The sequence below is a fragment of the Coenobita brevimanus genome, chromosome 26 (genome assembly GCF_032717465.1).
Source record: "Coenobita brevimanus isolate Jiangsu-jjx chromosome 26, ASM3271746v2, whole genome shotgun sequence".
NCBI lineage: Eukaryota > Metazoa > Arthropoda > Malacostraca > Decapoda > Coenobitidae > Coenobita > Coenobita brevimanus.
Window position 1 is genome coordinate 9460018 of NC_136979.1, and position 20570 is coordinate 9480587.

Genomic DNA, 20570 nt, shown 5'->3' on the forward strand with positions numbered 1-20570 from the left:
AGTGAAGGCAGGCCGTAGAGGTAGAGGTAGATCTAATAGAGTGAAAAGTAGTGTAGCTAGTAGGGTAAGGGCTGCTAGTGCTGTACGGCAACCTAGGGTCAGTGAGAGTGACCTTGACAGAGATAAGCCTCCCTCACAGCCAACCTCCACCACCACCACCACCACCCGCCCTCCACCGCCACGCCAGGGAATCCTGGACGCCTTCGCGTGGACGGAAGGGTCAGATTTTGTCCCCAAAAACCTGGTTTTCGATGAGAGCTCGTCAGGAGTTCAGCCTGCCTTCACTATGGACGAAAATGCTGAGTGTGTCGACTACCTTTTAGCCTTCCTAGATGACGAAGTCATGCAGCACATATGTGATGAGACCAACAGGTACGAATCACAACGTGCTGCTAGTGGTACAGGTGCAGCCAAGATGCAACAGTGGACCATGCTCGGAGTGCAGGAGCTGTATGTGTTCTTTGCCCTCATGCTTCTTATGCCACACTCCAAGAAGCATGAGTTGGAAGAATACTGGTCCATGGACCCCTTACTACCCTCACCGACCTTCAATAAGTACATGGCCAGAGATCGCTTCCGGAACATCATGGGAAACCTGCACTTTGCCGACAACGATGTACCTTCCCAAACCGACCCACTCTGGAAGATCCGGGAGATTCTGAACAGAATGAAGGATAAGTTCATGTCATTCTTCCACCCATTTCAGAAGGTTGTCATTGACGAATCCTTGGTTTTGTTCAGAGGATGTCTTCGGTTTGTTCAGTACATTCCAAGCAAACGCCATCGCTTTGGAATTAAGTTCTTTGTACTGTGCGACTGTAAGACGGGGTACATCCTTGACTTCGTCATATATTCAGCCAGCACTGTCGATCTCGATAAAACTCACCCCCTTGGCTTCTCAGGCTGTGTAGTGAAAGTGCTCCTAGAAAAGTATTTTGGTGGGAATCATGTGCTGTATACAGACAACTACTATACAGCACCGAAACTTGCCAAATACCTTTCTGAGCACGGCATTGGCTCCTGCGGCACTGTGAAAAGTAATTGTGCCAACTTCCCCAAATTCCCAGAGGCGGGAAACTCGCAGCGAGGAGACGTGCACCTACGCAAGTGTGAGAAGATGCTGGCAATACTGTGGCATGACAAGAGAGTCGTGCACATGCTCACCACCGTACATAAGGGGGAGATGAGAGACAGTGGGAAGGTCGACCGTAGGACAGGCGAACCTGTGATGAAACCTGATGCTGTGTTGGACTATAATATCAACATGCGGCTGGTGGACAAGTCCGACATGATGATTGGTGAGATCGACTGCCTCAGGAAGAATACTAGGTGGTACATGAAAGTTTTTCTGCATCTCATAGATATGACGATGCTGAACGCCTTCATCCTGTACGAGATGAAGGTAAAGCCACCCAAGTCCTTCTCCCTGAGGTTGTTCGCCAGGACTTGTGTCCAGCAGCTGCTGGAAAGATATGGTAGGGTGCAAGCAGCAACTCCAAGGCGCCATCCAGTTACACTTCCCGACCGACTTGAGCAGAGGGCGTATATGGATCGGCACAGACTTTAGCTAATGCCTGCCACAGGGAAAAGGAAGGCTGCGATTCGCAGGTGTCAGGTATGTGCGCATACCACACGCTACACACCTGAGCATAAACGCACCTCTTGGCAGTGCGCTGAATGCCAGGTTCCCCTCTGTGTAACCTGCTTCTTCGATTATCACAGCCAGAAGCAGTTCTAACAGTGCAAGTGTGGAAGCAGAATTATTTGGAAATAATGTGTAAATAATGTGTAAATAGCAGGTGAAAGCAATGGATGTTCAGTTCATATGATTGAACAGTGTATTATAGTTTTATCTTACTGAAAGTGTCAGTGAATAACATAGTGTAAGTAAAATAGCATGGTAAATATTGAAAATAGAATAGAAAATGTAAATAGTAATGTAAGTAATTAGTAATATAAGAATATGAGTACAAATAATTTATGTTATAACAGTGAGAGTGAATCCGTGGCTCTCTACGTATTTTACTGACTGAAAAATTGAATGACTTCAGTGACAATACACTAATACGACTGAAGGAAACTTATGGAGAAAGACTCCAGATATATATAAGTGTGATATAGTAATAGAAATATAAAGTGTGAGGGGTTTTATGAATAATAAATGACAGAGTGCCTAGAGCGAACTAGCGCAAGTTCGACGATCAGACGCGCTAGTAAAGTCCATTGCTTTCACAGTGTTTTTTTTTTTTGAGTATGGATCCCAAACTACTTGAAAATTGTAGAATAGTGTTTATAGTGTTTGTATCTGGCTGTGGTAATCATATTACGGGTTGTCGGGAAGTGTAAAGTGGAGACTTAGTTACCCTACTTCAGAGGTCTCCACAAGTCCTACGGTAACCGACGAAGGCTCAACAATCATTCCAGGAGAAAGCTGAAGGTATGTGCAATAAGCATATGGAATTTTATTATTCTAGGACTAATAACTGATTTTTGGCAAATATTTTTTGAGAGTCTGTCGGAGCCCAAATAACCCCGCGGGACACGCAAGTCATTGGTAAACAAGCCCGCGGTGTAGGGGTTAAACAGAAGCTCTATATATTCACTTATAAACCCCTAACTGACTCAGCAGTACGTAACTTTGGCAGCTGGATTGTGCATTACCCTTGGGTAGAAGTCACCACAGTTCGAGATGTGAACTCTGAGTGATTCAGCAATCAAATAGCATTACTCAGGCCTTGCATCGCGTTTCCCCGGAAAAATCTGTGCAAATTCATCCCTTTGACGCACCATGGATCACCAACCGCATTAAACGTCTCATTCAGCAACGTAATGAGACTTTCAACACAAGGAACACGGTTTAGTATAAATCATTAAGAAACAAAGTCATTAGAAAAATAATAGTTGCCAAAAGATCTTATTATCCTAATAAACTTAGTACCGAAAACACACCAGTGTTAGCCATTGGTACGGCTGGTTGCAACATCTGTGTGGTCTTCAAAAACAGACCTCTACCTTCCCTTGTGTTGTCAACTAAGCTGACATCCAAGCAACTGAAATTACTAACAACCACTTTGCCACTATATGCCAGCAGGTACTTGAACTTAACTACAGTCTTCTTCCAACATACTCCCTGCCTCCATATTACTAAAGTGACCTGATTTACTGGAGCCAGAGCCGGACATTGTCACGTGTATATACTCTATCTATCTATCTATGTATATATATGTACAGCGCTGCACCTCACCCTGAGGCTGCAAATCAAACACTAACGTCTTAGACAAACTCCGAACATACCGTACGGTACAGTGAATGGCCGACCAAATTTGTCAGTGAGTATAACAGATTCATTATTAACAATTCGGTAATTCATTTGGTTTGGACTATGCATAATTTTACTAATTCATCATAGTTTCATAAAAGAAGGTCATCTTATATCTAATGTAATAGTAATTTTCTAAAAGCGGGACACGTAAGATAATTTGCTAAAAAAGCAGGACATTTCAGTTGTAATTAAATAAGCGGGACAGACGTAAAAAAAGCGGGACTCTGGTCACCGTACAAATTATCCGCAACTGTTTTCGAACATGAAGTCGCCTCCTGCCTTCAGAATTTGAAACTTCAACGCTTCTCCACACCCCTAGACTTCCCAGTTCGCTTCTATAAGGAATTTTCCATTGAACTCGGTAAACTTATTACATCAGTCATCACTGATTCTTTCCAACACTTCACGTGCCCGGACATGTGGAAATAATCTAACATTACGAGTATACCAGTTCCTAAATCCCCCAACCCAAGCTTCCTCAATGACCCACGACCCCTTGCCATTACACCCAAGGTCCAAGGATCTTGATTACACCTATCCCTAGCCTGATCTACGAAAGCTTTGGTGCAGACTGGACCTGCTCAGACATATCAAGTAAAACTGACACACACACACACACACACACACACACACACACACAATGGAACGTATTAAAAAAAAAATACAAGCTTGTTGAATAATCAAGTTTTTATGCAATCCAGAACACTCTTCTCCATAGATACATGATAGATCAACGTGTATCATCTTATGTTTCGCTATATAATGTGTAGTGAGAATTTAGATTTTCATATTTCTTTGGCTATGTTTTCTTTACTTGAATTCAATATTCAGACCTCCAAAATGACTGATTTTTTGCTGGGGCAGGAGGCAGTGAGTTCGATAGTCAGCTTTGATTTTTTATTCACACTATTTCTTTCCAGTCACACACCGCCATATTATATAAATATAACATCTCTGTAATTTAATGTCAGCCTATAACGTTATTTTGTTTTTTAAAAATCGTACAACCATCAAATACTTTATTATTTCCATCACTTATCTTACGGTCAGTTAATATACAACAGCATAACTGAAACATATTGTACAGCACGTCCACAACAAGATACTTGGTCAGTCTGTTGAGGGAAAGCGTTACGGAACCTTACTGGAACGTTTCCAGTTTAATGAAGCAAAACATGTTTTCTTCAATACATGGAACAAATTGCTTAGAAGTGTGGTATTAACCTTTAAAAGTCGATTGGGTAAGTGCCTAGCCTCGAATCCTCAAATAAACGTGTTCGTGGTCGAATGATTAGTAGGATTAACTGACTTTTCCTTTCTTGGAGATCGTGGCGAATACAACAGCAGTTTTTCAGATAATGCTAGCATTCCCCTTGCAGATTTAGTGAGAGATGGATGGATGTGTGTGTGTGTGTGTGTGTGTGTGTGTGTATATATATATATATATATATATATATATATATATATATATATATATATATATATATATATATATATATATATATATAGTCTTTCCTGTGAAATTTCCATGGCAGCTTTTCTATGCCGCATTTTGGATTTTCCTCCTTTTTATTCTGCCAGTTTCAGCTGAAGGATTTGGTGGGCCGGGGAGGACTTCTTGCTTTGTTGTCTTTATCATCAGCTCATAGAATCAGATATCATAGGCATACTCTTCTCTTTAACAAACAGCCCCGCAAGAACCATTAGGTCTGTTGCTGCTTTCTTGTCTTTGTACCTTTTGCTATGGACTGTTCAGGGAGATTTCTGTCTTTGTGGAATCAAATCAAATAAATTATACTACACTTACAAATTTCTACACAGCACGTTACAGAATTAGGTTCATTATGTAATAAACACGGGCACAGCAGGACACTTCAGACCTAATTAGAATCACTTACAAACTTACTCAAACAAACTCAGACACTTCAATTACTAGATTACTATACGGGAACAGTTACATTACTATGCTGATATGTAGTGTTGACAACATTTGGACCTGGTACACCATCAATGCTTAGCAGAGGTCTATCACTTGGTACACTTGACAAACTTAACAATCACATGTTTGTTGGTGGCACTGACTTGACTGAAGGGAGGCGGTCAATATTAGATGAAATGACCAAGTAACTGTGACAGATGAACGTCGGGAATTATAACTGTGACAGATGAACGTCGGGAATTGTAATCAGACCTTCACATCACACCTCACACACCACAGAGACACTGCCTTAGGTTCATGTATCGCCAACTGCACAAGTTAACACAAGTACAAATTGTAACTTATTACTTGACGACTTGGAGTAATTCTTACATTATATCAGTGAACTAAGAGACAGACATGGAGGAGGCTGGAGTCGAGATTAGTAGCTCTTCCATCTCTAGCCATTCCTGATATATCCCAGTAGCCACATCTCTTTTCCTCTAGTGACCTCTTTGACTGCAGCGCTATATCTGTTTCCATTCAGCTCTTAAAGGGAGGGAGTCTTGACAGGTCATTGTAATAGAATTTGTTATTGCATTCTGGGGGCGGGTATGGAGGTCCTCATCACTCGGGTTCGGCTGTGCCCCCTTTCTTTCCCGATATTCCTATGTGGGTTGACCCTCATCACATCTGATAGTGGGCTTGCCAGACCGGGCCACAGATGATCAAACACAGTGGTCTGCTGAGATGAGTTACGGCTAAGATCGATGATTCACAGGGCTGGTTCCCCAGAACAGAGCTTCACACAGTTTGGTGGAGGTAGTGGCTTCACACAGTCAGTCTCCAGAGTAGTGGCTGGGCAGCGGCCAACAACACTTCTAATTTCCAGGATTGGGATGATGATTGTGGGGATAAATATTGTCGTCATGATGTTTTATGTTCGTTTGAGTTCAGGGGTAGCACAGCAATTGATGTTTTCAGCTGCCAAAGTTGTTTATTCTTTTGTTTCTTTTTTTTCATAATCTGTTGACCGACAGCCTGAATCATCCACCAAGACCAAAAAAGTGTTTCCATGTAACACTCTCTATTCTACAGATGAGGAAATTGCAGGAGGTAATGGTATGGGGAAGTTTGTCGAAACCGACTACTTCAAGAAGATGAACGTTGGCTTCGCACTAGATGAGGGCTATGCCAACCCAACAGAGAAGTTCAACCTCTTCTATGGAGAGCGATCAGTCTGGTGTAAGTTTACTGTATTCATTCATTCTTTTGTGCTTTTAATAGTATAGTGCTCATTTTTTATTCTGTTTGATTCTCCCTCTGGTAAATTATTCCCATTTTTATGGTGGTACATATATATATATATATATATATATATATATATATATATATATATATATATATATATATATATATATATATATATATATATATATTTTATAAAAAGTGGTTAATGGATGCAGTATTTTTTATCATTAATTTCACCCGTGAACATAACTAAAATGTGATGTGTTTGGTTGTTTATCAGCACTACAGATATACTGTATGCTGTATATGGTTTAGTCAACTTATGAATGTTAATAAAGTATAGTTGATAATGTGCTTGTAGAATGAAGGATGACTGGGTGTGTCACTGACATGAAGACTAAGAATTGAGGGTGTCAACCTGATCGTAGTATGCAAAGTGAAATTGCTAGTATGGATAAAGAACGGTGAGGAGATTATACTCAAGAGCGAAAGAAGAAAAGTGGAAAAGCTGAAAAACAAAGCAGTGACAAATGAACATGAACGAAAGACTTAAAGGATCTGTGAATTAATAATAGGTGGATTTTAAAAACTATGTAGGAATGGTAGAACTGTGTGGTGCTGTAAGGAGTGCAAAAATGTAGGAATGAATTTGGAAACTTGTGAAAATGGAAGAATGCTAATGAGCAGAAGGGAAAATGTGATGGATTCAAATGCCTTAAACAGAGTGGTGGTGAATTTCATTGTCCTGTGTACCAAAGAAAGAAAGTAACCCAGAACCCGAGAATATCACAGTGGGTGTGTGAAGAATGCTGTGAAGAATGGGAAGGCTGTGGGTGTGGGAGGTACAGTATATCCTGATGACAACATTTATTGTGTCACGTCCACGTCCTACACTGTCACAGGCTCCAACCTCAGTACTTCATTATGGGAAGGACGTCGTCCAGTGAATCATTCTTCGTAGGGTCAGCCATATAATGTACACAAGATCAGCTCAGGCATCGTAATAACACAGGCTTCACACGTTCACTGTCTTTATTTTCCAAGTAATTAAACTGTCTGCATCGCAACTCCAGAGCTACACTAACTTCACAAGGCCACAAGTAAAAGTAAACTGAACTGAAACTCCTCTAGTCTCTCCTCAGGGCGGTAGCGCGGTAGCTCGGTTGTAGGGTGTCGGGCTCGTAATCGTGAGGTTGCGAGTTCGCGCCCCGCCCGGTGGCTGCTGTGCTGGGAGGGGTAACGCTCACCTGTAACTCTAGCAGGGCTATATGATCTGATGAGGTCTAGCTCGGGGATTAATCTCTTAGTCTCTCCCCATCCTTTTATAACTTTCCCTGCTTCTCCATTCTAGGACGTTCTGGTACCTGCTCTTAGCAACAACAGTTCTCTATTCCAGAGCTTTCTTACACTACATAGCATTCTAAATGCTTTATCATACAAACTGAAATCAAATTACATAATTTAACTTTCGGTTAGCAAATAGGTCCGTACGTCCAGTCTGAAAAATCGAATTTTTTGACCAAAAAAATCAAGGTTTGTAAATTTGGAAAAATAATATAATGTTCATGCATAACGAACTAATATGCATCGGTCTACAAAATATTAGGGTTCTACTTACCATACAAGAGCTGTAATAACGATGGGAAAGTTGCGCAGCAAGAGATGTGAGGTGTCGCAAATAAATGCATTTCTGTTTACAAAATGAGAGACAAACACTCATACTAACCTAAAATCATAAATTTGTGATATATCTTTTCAGTTAGATTCTCCAATATATACTGTACTCAGGAAATGAGTAAATATTGAGAAAAATACTGATAGCATTTGCCAGCTTCCCTTTACAGTTTTGATATGTGCTCAGATAGGTGAGCCACGATCGTGGCCAGACCTTTATCGATAAAGCCACGATTAGGGCCATGACACCTGAAAGGGTTGACATTGGGTTGACATTACCTAAATAAAACATTACAAAGGAAAAGAGAATAAAAATCATTGCATAACTTTACAAAATACCTTCACTCACAACAGCAGGCTAACTGACAACTCTTGACTCGCAACTTCACATGAGAGAATCATCAGGAATTCTCCAGCACTACCTAAATAGCAATCCCGCTTCTTATCACTACCCTATCCCTAGCCCTTTTGTGATCCTGACAAAACTATATGATATATACATAGTCCTTAATCCAAACTAAACATTTAATTATACAAAAAATAGTCCTGCAACGTATTAGGTCTTCTCCTATGCCACTTCTGACGACGTCCCTGCTTCTCCACACAGTCCACTCCTCCTGGAATCACTTGGTTCTCTTTCTGTTTCACTTCTTCCCTAGGGAAACTGTCACCATCCTCTTGTGCTTCAGCTTCTTGGTCCTCCTCCTCATCTGCTGCAGGTGAACACGATTCCTTGAAGGTGTCCCAGCGGTACTGTCCTGGCCCACGGTACTGCCACAGACAATTCATGTGTACCACCTATGGGCGAGACTTCCTGCCTCCCTGAATCCGGTATGTTACATATGGCAGGCATCCATCACAGTATAGGGCCCATCCCACTGGCTCTGCAGCTTTTGCGACTGTTCTTTCTTCCACTGAGGATTGTATTGCCAAACTTTATCACCATCCTTGAAGCTCACCTCACTTGTCTTGGCATGATACTTGCACTTCATCACTTCGCCTGAAACTTTAGGAGCTTCTCAAACTTGATGAAATACCTCAGCCAGTCTTTTCTGAAGATGCTTTGCATAGCTGAAGGTGTCTGTAGGCAGCTCTTCACCAGGTGGTCTTCCCATTAACAGATCAACTGGCAGTCGTAACTCATGGCCCAGCATCAGTTTTGCAGAGGTGTAGGCGGTAGATTCGTGGGGTGCAGACCGATATGCCATCAGCAATGTAGGTAATTTCTGGTCCCATTCAATCTGTCCCTAGTCTACACAGTACTTGGCCAATTCTTGTCCCAGGGTCCAGTTGAATTTCTTCTCCATTTCACCTGACTGTGGCCTTAGTGGGGTCGTCCTGGTCTTCTTGATCCTCAGTAACTTGCAGCACTCACGGAACACAGCAGACTTGACGTTTCTACCCTGGTCTGAATGTAGCTCTTGTGGCATCCCAAAACGACAGAGGAATTGGTCAACGAACACCTGAGCATCAGATATGCCTTCCTGATCTGTGATGGCATAGACTTCTGGCCACTTTGCGAAGTAGTCCATGGTAACACATATGTAGCAGTTTCCTCTTTCAGTGAGTGGGAGAGGTCCAGCAGTGTCCACTGCGACTCTCTCTATTGGTGCACCCACTTGGCACAGCTGAAGAGGGGCGCAACTACGTTTCTTGTGTCCCTTTTTGGCACAGCATACATCACTGGCCCGACACCACTCTTCAACATCCTGACATGTCAGTTCAGTAGAATCTCTGTCGCAGCTGGAGTTTTCTTCACTCCCAGATGCCCACTAGCGATCCGGTTATGAGACTCTTCTAAGACCTCAGACCTCATTTTCATAGGAACCACCAGTTGCCACTATTTGCTGAAGCCATCGGGTGTCTCCGGTAGTCCGTTGTTCAAACAAAGAAGGTCTCACTGACTCCAGTAGCTCTTAAATTGCGGGGCTGAACCTGGAAACCTCTTCCCAAGATGGTTGTACTGTATTCCATCGCAGCCACCCTAACACTGGTTGTAAATCTGTATCCTCCCTCTGCATTCTCTTCACGTCTTCTTCAGCTGACTCTGGCCCTATCACTGCAGTACAGCAGCATTTCTTGCTAAGGTTTCCATGTCTTCTACACAGCTTGCCGTCTATTCTTCCGTTTACTAGTACACTTTCAATTGAATTTCTTTTGCATTTCCTCAGTGGTGGGGCTTCTTGGGAAAAACTAGCTGGTTGTTGCCCCTTAGCACCAACCTTACTAGTTTTCCCACTTCTTTCTCATCTTCTGCAGCCTTCCTCTTATCGTCCGTCTCCTTTGGACAGTCATAACTGAAGTGTCCCACCTCACCACATGTCCAACACCCTTTTGTTGTATTCATAGATTTCCTTGCACTTTTCTGTTCTTGCTCCTTCTGCCGTTTGTAACAATCCTCCTCCTTGTGTCATGTCTTCCCGCAGAACCAGCAACCTCCTCTGAGCTTCTCCTGTTCCCTTTTCCACTAGTAACAATCCTCTTTTCTATGTCCTGGCTTTTCACAATACCAGTAACTTCCTTAAAATTTCTCCACTTCACACACCTGCCCTTTTCTTGCCCTGAATCCTGCACTACGGCCTGCCTACAAACTGGACATATTGGATCTGATGTAGGAGTCAAATTCCAGAGCCCTGGCTACTGCTTCTTGTGTGCTTCTTGGTTGTATCTGCTTCACTTGCACTTTCAACTCCGCACTGTCAAGAGTATCAATGAAGTGGTCCCTCAGAAGAATAGCCAACAGGTTAGCTGCTGCTCTATGGTTCGCCTTATGTGCCATACTCTCCAGGTCATAAGCCAGCTGCTGAAGGGATTCGCCTCAAGTCTGTACACGGGTCCAGGATCTTGCTCTGTAGACCTCAGTCTGGTACATGGTCCCATATCTGCGCTCCAGCACTTCTACAAGGGAGTGATAACTGTTCCTCTCCTCTGCTGACATCTGGCCAAGAATCTCCATTGCAGCACCCTTGAGAATAGAAACAAGCTGCACTGCCCTCTGCCTATCATCCCAACCATTCTGATCAGCAAGTAACTCAAACTGTGCACGGTAAGCTTCCGAAGATTCTTTGCCATCAAATTCCTGAGGGCTCTTTAATTGGATCCCCATTATAGCCATCCACTTCACTGGCTTGGCCTAAACTCTGGGGCATCGTAATTAAGTCCAGGACTCAAAATTCCTACATTCTAATCATTCAGTCCTGTACTGCTACCTTTAGGTGCTTGGGATTCGTCAAGATTCACCATACACTGCCTTTTTTCTTGTTATATGCTCCCTGTACACTAACCTGAGACTTAGCAGCACAATATTTCTCTACAGCCTCATTTCTCTTACTGATTATCTTAACTAATCTCCATGCTGTCTGCACTCCATCACAATTCCCTCACTAATTGTCTTCAACTGGTCATCTACATGCTGCTTGCACTTTTTCACGTTATTGCTCACCTCTCGCTTCTGCTGCTGAAACTCAGCGTATACGTCCTCCTTCAACTGTTGCAGTTCTTCATTCATTTCCCCTATGAAAGCATCTAGCTGTCCTTGCATCCTCAGTTGCAACTCCTTTGATTGCTCCTGTAATGCCTTTTGAAACCATTCATATCACTCTTTCTGTTCTTCACTTTGTGCATGTAGTTGTTGACTTTGTGCTTGTAATTGTTCTCTGAGTTCATTCTGTCCTTAAATATGTGCTTGTAGTTATTCATTTTGAGCATGTAGTAACTTCATGATTGCAGCCAGAGACACCTCCTCCTGCCTATTTTGGCTTCTTGTGTGTACGCCTTCCAGCTCCATATCGAAGATTTGACACTGCACCACTTCTCGATTCCAACTCCTGACATCACTTGTTACGTCCACGTCCCACACTGCCACAGGCTCCAACAGCAGTATTTCAGTATAGGAAGGACGTCGCCCAGTGAATCGTTCTTCGTAGGGTCAGCCTTGTAATGTACACAAGATCAGCTCAGGCGTCATAATAACAGAAGCTTCTCATGTTCGCTGTCTTTATTTTCCAAGTAATTACACTGTCTGCTTCACAACTCCAGATCTACATTAACTTCAAAAGGCCACACGTAAAATAAAACTGAACTGAAACTCCTCTAGTCTCTCCCCATCCTTTTATAACCTTCCCTGCATCTCCATCATTCTAGGATGTTCTGGTACCTGCTCTTAGCAACAACAGTTCTTTGTTCCAGGGCTTTCTTACACTACACACCGGGTAGCACTTTGAATGCTTTATCATACAACCTGAAATCAAATTACTTAATTTAACAAACAACTAAATAAAACATCTTAGAGAAAAAGGGAATGAATATTGTTGCACAGCTTAACAAAATACCTTGGCTCACAACAGCAGGCTGACTGGCAACTCTGACTCGCTAATTCACGTGCGAGAATCATCGGAAATTCTCCAGCATTACCTAACTAGCAATCCTGCTTCATGACAACTGGAAAGAGGACAGTGAACTGTTTGTGGGAAATAAAAACGAGCTTCTTGCATTGCTAGAAAACCATTTTTCAATTGCAGCGAACAAGTTTGCAAAGCGTCTAAGGAAATTAAGACACTGAAGACACCATACAAGCATTGAAACAGTGACGGGAGAAATTATCGTACAGTAGATCCAGAGGTGCTGAGTGGCAGAGCTGGGTACTGCAATCTAAAATTCACTCCGCAATCGCAGTTCTGCAACCACCAACCCTTACCTTCTGCTACGGCAATTCTGCAATAAACTTGGAATGTGCAGTTCCGCTACCTTAATACCGCAACAGCACTCCAGTTTCACAACTTTCAATACAAAGTGCACAAACAGGGGTAAGTCGATTGTTAATGTAGTTAATAATTGTATTTATAATCAATTTATGACATTAATTTCCCACAGTGACAGTCACGGTGACCCTCACTATTCACTAGTTACTTCATAACTTCACTCGGACCACTTCTCAGAGCCCGTACTGACTCAGAAATTCAAGTTCAGAGGTTCACACTTGTGACACTTGACATTTCTTCACAACCACACGTCACAACTGTTCATGATCAGCTGTGCGTGCCACAAAATATACTGCCATACTGGCTTATAGTATATCGTATCGTATCGTATCGAATCATTTCTCCTGGTATCACCCATCCCTACTGCTAACTGACGCAGCCAGGCCCCGTCCGCCGCCGCTGCTGGCCGGGAATCCTGTTCAAGCTTGATATGAGTCATGCTGTAGCCTGTACTAACCGACAACGACTGCCATGTGGGAGACTGCGGACAGGATTGCGATTGCGGAAGTACTTCCGCAGTGCAATACCGCAAGTTTCGGACGAGTTTGCCGCAGTCGCTGAAATCATGCGGTCCGCTATTGCAGCAATTGCGGAGATGCCCAGCTCTGCTGAGTGGAGAGTGTATGGTATCAGTGTCCGTTTTTACGTACATTACACTATGTTGGTAATGTAGGTTTATGCTTCATTTTGTTCACATTAATGTTTTAATTTAGCTCACTGTGTGTGTGTGTGTGTGTGTGTGTGTGTGTGTGTGTGTGTGTGCTTAATAGCAGTCTTCATTCTTTGATGCCTTTTTTTTTTTTTTCTAGTGATTTTTTTTGGAAGGAGGTGCCTGTGTTAATGGGAAAAAACTATTTCCCGACTTCCTGAAGTGGGGTTAACATAGCATCCTTTACCAGTGCCTGCTCTGCTCTGACAGGGTTGCTGGTAAAATGCCCAGGGCAGCCAGGCCATGGGTCACAGTTCCTAGAGAACACTGCTGGTCAGAAGATCCTGAAGGTGGTCACTTCCTTCTTGAAGTTTCGTGATGCAGAGGAGAAGCGACTTAGAGATACGCCGGGCCTCTTCCTTGGGGATGTCACCACTGTTAATCTCACAATGCTAAAGGTCAGATTTGAAACACACACACACACACACACACACACACACACACACACACACACACACACACACACACACACATACACACACACATACACACACACACACACACCCTGGCATGAACTTTAGAAATGGTGGATAAAAACAAAGAGGAGAGTTAATGAAAATGAATGGGGTTATGGCAGCAGCACAGGAGAAATTGTGGGGTTTGAGTCACGAAACTAAGATTGTTATATATAGTAATGTGGATGGGCTGATAGGCAGGAAAATGGTACTGCCGGTAGGAGACCATATTGAAGAGAAGCCGGAAGCTTTATGACTAATCCAATGAAAGTACAAGAATATGGTGAAAAATTAGATGTAGCTGTGACGTATATGCCTCCACCAACAAGAGCTTGGAAAAGGGAGGAATACGATCAGCTAAGAGAGTTTCCAGACGTGCTGACGAAAGTGTGGCAGAGGGAAGCTAGACTGGTGTTGAACGGAGACTTCAACTGTAAAGAGGTAAATCGGGAAGCTGTGTACACACAAAGTAATGAATCCTGGGGAAATATATTAATACCTTAACATGTTACAAAAAATACGTGACTCAAAGGGTATGATGAACCCTCGATACTGAATTGATATTTTACAGAAGATCCCTAAGATGTGCACAACATTAAGTATCAGTGGCCCCTGGGAAAAAGTAACTACTTGGTGACTGAGGTAGGTGTGTTGAAGGAAGATATGAGAGTGACTGACGAAATACATAAACAGGAAATTTCTAATCACGGAAGACCAGCCTCATCTCCGTAAGACATTGTTTCGAAAGCATAGACCAGAGTGGGGTGGAAATGACAGAGTATACTCGTATCTTAGCATGACATTTTGATGAAAATATAGAAAGAGAGGCATCAGTAAAATCACTTGAAGGGAAAATAAAAAGGACTGCATCACCAGATGTAGGGCGGCACTTGATGCAAGGACTGGAGCGTGGAACAAGGTATGAGGACACAGCGAGACAGCATGGAATGAACAGAAGTAAGAAAGAAATAATTATATAATAATACAAAGAGAGGGGTATTTGAAATATGTGAAAGATGTAGTAAGCAATATTAAGAAAGAACTTAAATTCTTTATTTGGTTTGTTAATGGAAAAGTCAAATAATGAGAAAGAGGAGGAAATGAGTTAAAATATGAATAACAAGCTGCAGTAATGGATGAGAGAAAAAGGTCATGTGGACCAGTTACGGTGGCTGAGTGGATTCTGTAAGGAAGTGCTGATAAGCTGGTGTGACCAGCCGATGGTAAGGTATTGGTAAGTGCACAATGGATAGAGGAGAATTGGCATTAGACTGGAAAAAAGCAAATACAGCGCCGATTTATGAGAAGATAGGGAAGACCCACTTATATTTAGACTGATATCGTTTATCAAAATAGTTTGTGCACAGTGTGAAAAAAAATTAGAAAAAGATTATTTTTTTGTAGATAACGCGGTAATAACAGCAAAGCATTTTCGATTCAGGAAGGGATCATGTGTCAGTAACCAAAAAGGTTTTGCAGCAGAGTAGTGGATATTATACAAGAGAAGACGGGCTGGGTAGACTGATTTCCTTGAATCTCCGAAAGTGTTTGATGGGGTGCCACACAAAAGGTTATGATCTACAAACTGAGACTTGTTGAATGGTGTTTATAAACTATTATACCATTTTTCATTGTTTTGCTATATATATATTTGAAAAACGTCATCCATTTTTCTCATCAGGTCCGGTTTTCTCAGTCAGTGAAGTAATATATATATATATATATATATATATATATATATATATATATATATATATATATATATATATATATATATATATATATATATATATATATATATATATATATATATAATTGAACACTAGAATACATTTATTCTCATATAGGCTAACAATGATTTATGAAGGCAAAAATGTTGGAAATACAGGGAAACGTTAAAGCAAAGCTTCCAGAAAGCTCTATTTTATTCTCGTCAGCCTTTGTTAAAGAACATCACGATTTCTTAACTTTGAAAGACCACTTTGTGGATTTTCTACTCTGTGTTATTTTTCCATCCATCCATCCATCATCCAATCCAACGTTGCCCCAGGAGGAGCGTAGGAGCCCGGGGCTAGGCAGTTGGTCCTGACATTTAAGATGAGAGTGACCAACCTCACTCATCCCTGAGTGGCATTACGTGAGCAATAAACCCCAATCACCCCTTGGATATAAACCTTCACCGGCTCAATCTGACTGGAGCACAATAATTACCCACTAAACCACCAGGCGCCAAAATTTGGTTATATGGTTACCACCCACCGTAGTTAATAGCTTCATGGTGTACAGGAAACATTTTGGCTTGTCACTCAGTGCAGAGTCACCCACAGGCAGAAGGAAGAGGAAAGAATGAAGGAAAGAAAGAAAGAAGAGGGAGTGTAAAGTCACCCGTGGACAGAAGGACGAGGAAAGACAGAAGGAAAGACAGAAGAGGATGGAAGGAAAGAAGGATAGAGGAGAGGAAAGGGCAGACACCCGAGGGCAGCACTACATCGAGTGAGTGGATGGTGAGCGCCTCCACCTACCACATAGTAGGATGCTTTTTATCTCCGAGAAAGTTTGCATAACTTTTCTAAAGCTTACCCATGATTCTTTTTTCACCCCCTGTCAATGCACTGTATCTTCAGACTTTACATTTATGAACAGATTTCTTATGTCCGGTCCTATGAACATATCTGTGAGCTTGACATTTGAAAGCTTGGGGAACTACTTACATAGGAACTTGAAACAATGTCCATTCTTGTCCGATGCTTTGACAAATTGTTTCATGAATTTAATTTTATGTGACGAGGTGACCATATATATATATATATATATATATATATATATATATATATATATATATATATATATATATATATATATATATATATAAATGAAATGCTTGAAGCTGTCTCACGTGACTTCAGAAATGGACTCCAATGGGAGATGTTGTATGCTGATGAATTGGTGTTGATTACAGATAATGAAAGGGAGGTGGATGAAAGATTCAGGAAAGTGGAAACACTGAATGGGGCACAAGGGTTTTAGTGTAAATGTGGATAAAACAAAAGTGATGATATCTAGGTCTGGTGGCGGTAATGTCAAAGCAGAGGGAGAATGGCCATATGCAGTTTGTCACAAAGATGTGGGAAATATCGCCATCTTGTGCAGTATTTGGGATAAGCGAATGCAAAAGAGATGTAATGGTATTAGAGGTAGACCGTGAGATGATGCTGATTTCGTGTGTGAGGCGTGTCAGGAAGAGCATGAAAGGAGTGATCCTGCTGGTGAGTCTCTTGAGTGTGTGGAAGAGTTTTGTTATTTGGGGGACATGTTGTGTGCTGGAGGTGTGGCTGGAGCTAGCTCTGTGGCTAGGGTGAGGAGTTGCTGGAGGAAGTTTAGGGAGCCGTCGCCTCTCCTGACATTGAGAGGGGTCACCCTCCGTGCTAAGGGATCTTTGTGTGCGGCATCTGTTACGGAGTGTAATGGTGTATGGTAGTGTGACCTGGACAGTAAAGGAAGAGAATATTCGTAGGCTCAAACATACAGAAATGACAATGATTAGATGGATGTGTAGTGTGTCCTTGAATGCAAGGCCCGGGAGGGGGGGAGGCTAGGTTTATCACTGAAGAGTTGAGAGGAAGTATGGGATTGGAGTGAATTGATGCTGTGATGATAAGGGGTAGATTGAGATGGTTTGGGCATGTGGAGAGGATGGAGAAAATATTAGTTCTCTGTTAGGTTTTAGAACATTCTGGGCTGCGTTAGTAGGGGGAGCCCGAGGGGTGGAGGGAGGTTATATTAAGAGTCCCGCCTGGCTTGCTGGCAGTGTTCCAGACAGTTCAGTTGTGTTTCGTTATCCAAAGAGTAAAGACGGGATTCCACGGGGGACAACACAAGGCAACATGTAGCATGCGACCTGCCAGGCTTTCAACACGCATGTTGAATGCAGCTTTCAACGAGGAGACATGTTGCCTGTGACAAGGCAACACTGTTGCTTCATGTAGCATGCTACATGATAATTTTTATGCTGAATGCCACAAAACCGTTTCCACCATTCAATCAAACCTGTGCCAGTTGTGGACGTGATGTCAGGAGACGGTCGCTGCTGCTGCTGCGTTTTTTGGTGCTGCGCTACGCTCATAAATAAAACTATAAGAAAGCACCGCCGGTGGGAAAGAGTTATTTATCGGCAGTAACATTGCTCAGAATGATTTTTTTTTTTTTTTTTGACAACTTACTAGCCGATGACCAAGCACTATTAAAAAACCTTTCTCTGGTGAGTGTTGAGGATTTTGATTACCTGCTTCGAAAAGTTTGTCCCAGGATTATGAACAGTGACACGAATAACCGGGAGGCCTTACCACCAAAAATCAGACTTTTGGTAGCGTTACCTTTCTCATCTACAGGACACAGTTACAAGTCCTTCATGTACCTCTTCAGGATTTTTGTGTCGACTGTTTTGGGGACTGTGTCAGAGGTTTGACAAACAATTACTGAAGCACTACGAGATGTTGTGAAAGTAAGTTTTATATACTGGTGTTTATACAACTACTATTACAACTAATCATCATCATCATCATCCAGTCCTTTTTGCCCCATAAAGACCGTAGAGGCCTGAGGCTAGGCTACTCAGTCCCGACATTTAAAGCGAGGGTGACCAGTCACTCGCTCCTAAGTAGAGTTGTGAAAGTAATTAACATCAACCACCCTCAGATGTAAACCTTTATGGGCCACATCCAGTTGAAGTACCTCAACCCACTAAACCACAAGGCGTCTATTTGGTATATGGTTACCACCTAACGTAGTAGTTGGTTTCCTGGGCTGCAAGAAATCATTTGGCTTGTCACTCAATGCAGAGTTCCCTGAAGGTAGTAGCACTACATCGAGTGAGTGGATTGTGGGCACCCCCACCTACCGATTAATGATAATAATAATAATAATAATAATAATAATAATAATGAAATAATAATAATAATAATAATAATAATAATAATAAAAATAATAATAATAATAAAAATAATAATAATAATATTATTATTATATTATTATTAAAACATTGACAGTTGCAATTATGTATTGTTATTTCTCCTACTACTACTACTACTACTATTTCAAGATTAATTACTTTTGGTGATGTGGCAGGACAGCTGTGAAAATTAACATAAGGAGAATGGGGACATAAAAATATTAATGACAATAATAGTGAAAATTATTTTATCGTGTATTCACCTCCATAATTTTCATTATTTGGTAAGGAACACAAAGCCTAATGTTAAGGTAAATCCTTTAGAAATAAAAGGAAAAAAAAAAACCACCTGGCAACGTATACAAAGTAGAAATAATAAACTTAACTTGTAATTGACCTCCAGTCATTTACTGGCGTTAAATATAGATCATCATTATACAGCCATACTTGAAATATCATCTAAGGCATCATCACGTCACAAGCAAACTTCGTGGCTAATCTCCGATGTGCATCTAGTTTAGCCTGGTTAGTCTTGCATTCTCCCAGGCCTGTGTCCCCATACACCAACCGATGTCGTATATTCTTCAATGAACTCTACCTTTTTTCCTTGCTGCCAATTCATCTTGTTGCCTTCAACACGGAATCCTTCCCGAGACCGCTGGGAAGGCAGGCAACAGGCTAAATCTTAGCGCATGTGCCAAGTTCCACGGGCAACGTGTTGCCACCTGTTGTATACCGCACTATCACATGATTGTCTTGTGTTGAAGTGGTTTGAACACACCTGGCTTGTACGCCAATGTAGCATGTGCTACATGTCGCCAAAATGTTGCCTCGGTGGAATACCGCCTTCAACGGACGGAGTGAGTGTGTGACGACTAGTCAGAGTTTAGTCAGTTGAGTTATAATCAGTAATGGACAGAGTGTTATATGCAAGGCAGTGACAGTTTAGTGAGCGTCATAGTCAGTAATGACAGTCAGTGAAGTCACTTAGTCAGTGACAGACAGATAGTAACAGAGAAAGTTAGTGACAGAGTAAGTGAGTCAGACGATGAGAGATAATGATTGAAGAATGGAGTAGTCAGTCAGAGAGCAAATGAGATGAGAGTCAGTCAGTCAGTGAACAGAGTGAGTGAGTAGTAATCAGTGAAAGACGAAAGGAGAGAGAGAGAGAGAGAGAGAGAGAGAGAGAGAGAGAGGTGCAATAGTGTTTTGCAAGTGTACCTCAGCTGTATCTACAAGGAATTTCCCAAAAGTGTTTCAGCTGTCTTTGATGGCCTGTTTGCACGTCGTTGTAGACGTATCAACGTACCCTAAGGCCTAACAACATTGTTGTCAATACACTTGGATAGTGCACATGATTAGTACCAAAATTGGCATGTGATAATAGAAATGCGCGATAATGAATCCAGCTTAGACCCACAAAATACACACATAGTGTTATGGTAAGTACTAGAAACACACATAGCCATGGTTAAGTTAATAGAAAGATGAAAATGGCACAGTAAGGAAGAAATACCTTCCACAGACCTGAGA

General features: G+C 41.9%; 1 protein-coding gene across 1 annotated transcript in view; it reads left to right on the plus strand.

The window, feature by feature from the left end:
- Positions 1 to 20570, plus strand: part of LOC145394180 (aminoacylase-1-like) — a 113316-nt gene that overhangs the window by 56944 nt on the left and 35802 nt on the right. The window contains exons 4-5 of the mRNA XM_080268163.1: positions 6339 to 6485; positions 13845 to 14032. Of these exons, the coding sequence (XP_080124289.1) occupies positions 6339 to 6485; positions 13845 to 14032 (335 nt within the window). The remainder of the gene's footprint in view (positions 1 to 6338; positions 6486 to 13844; positions 14033 to 20570) is intronic.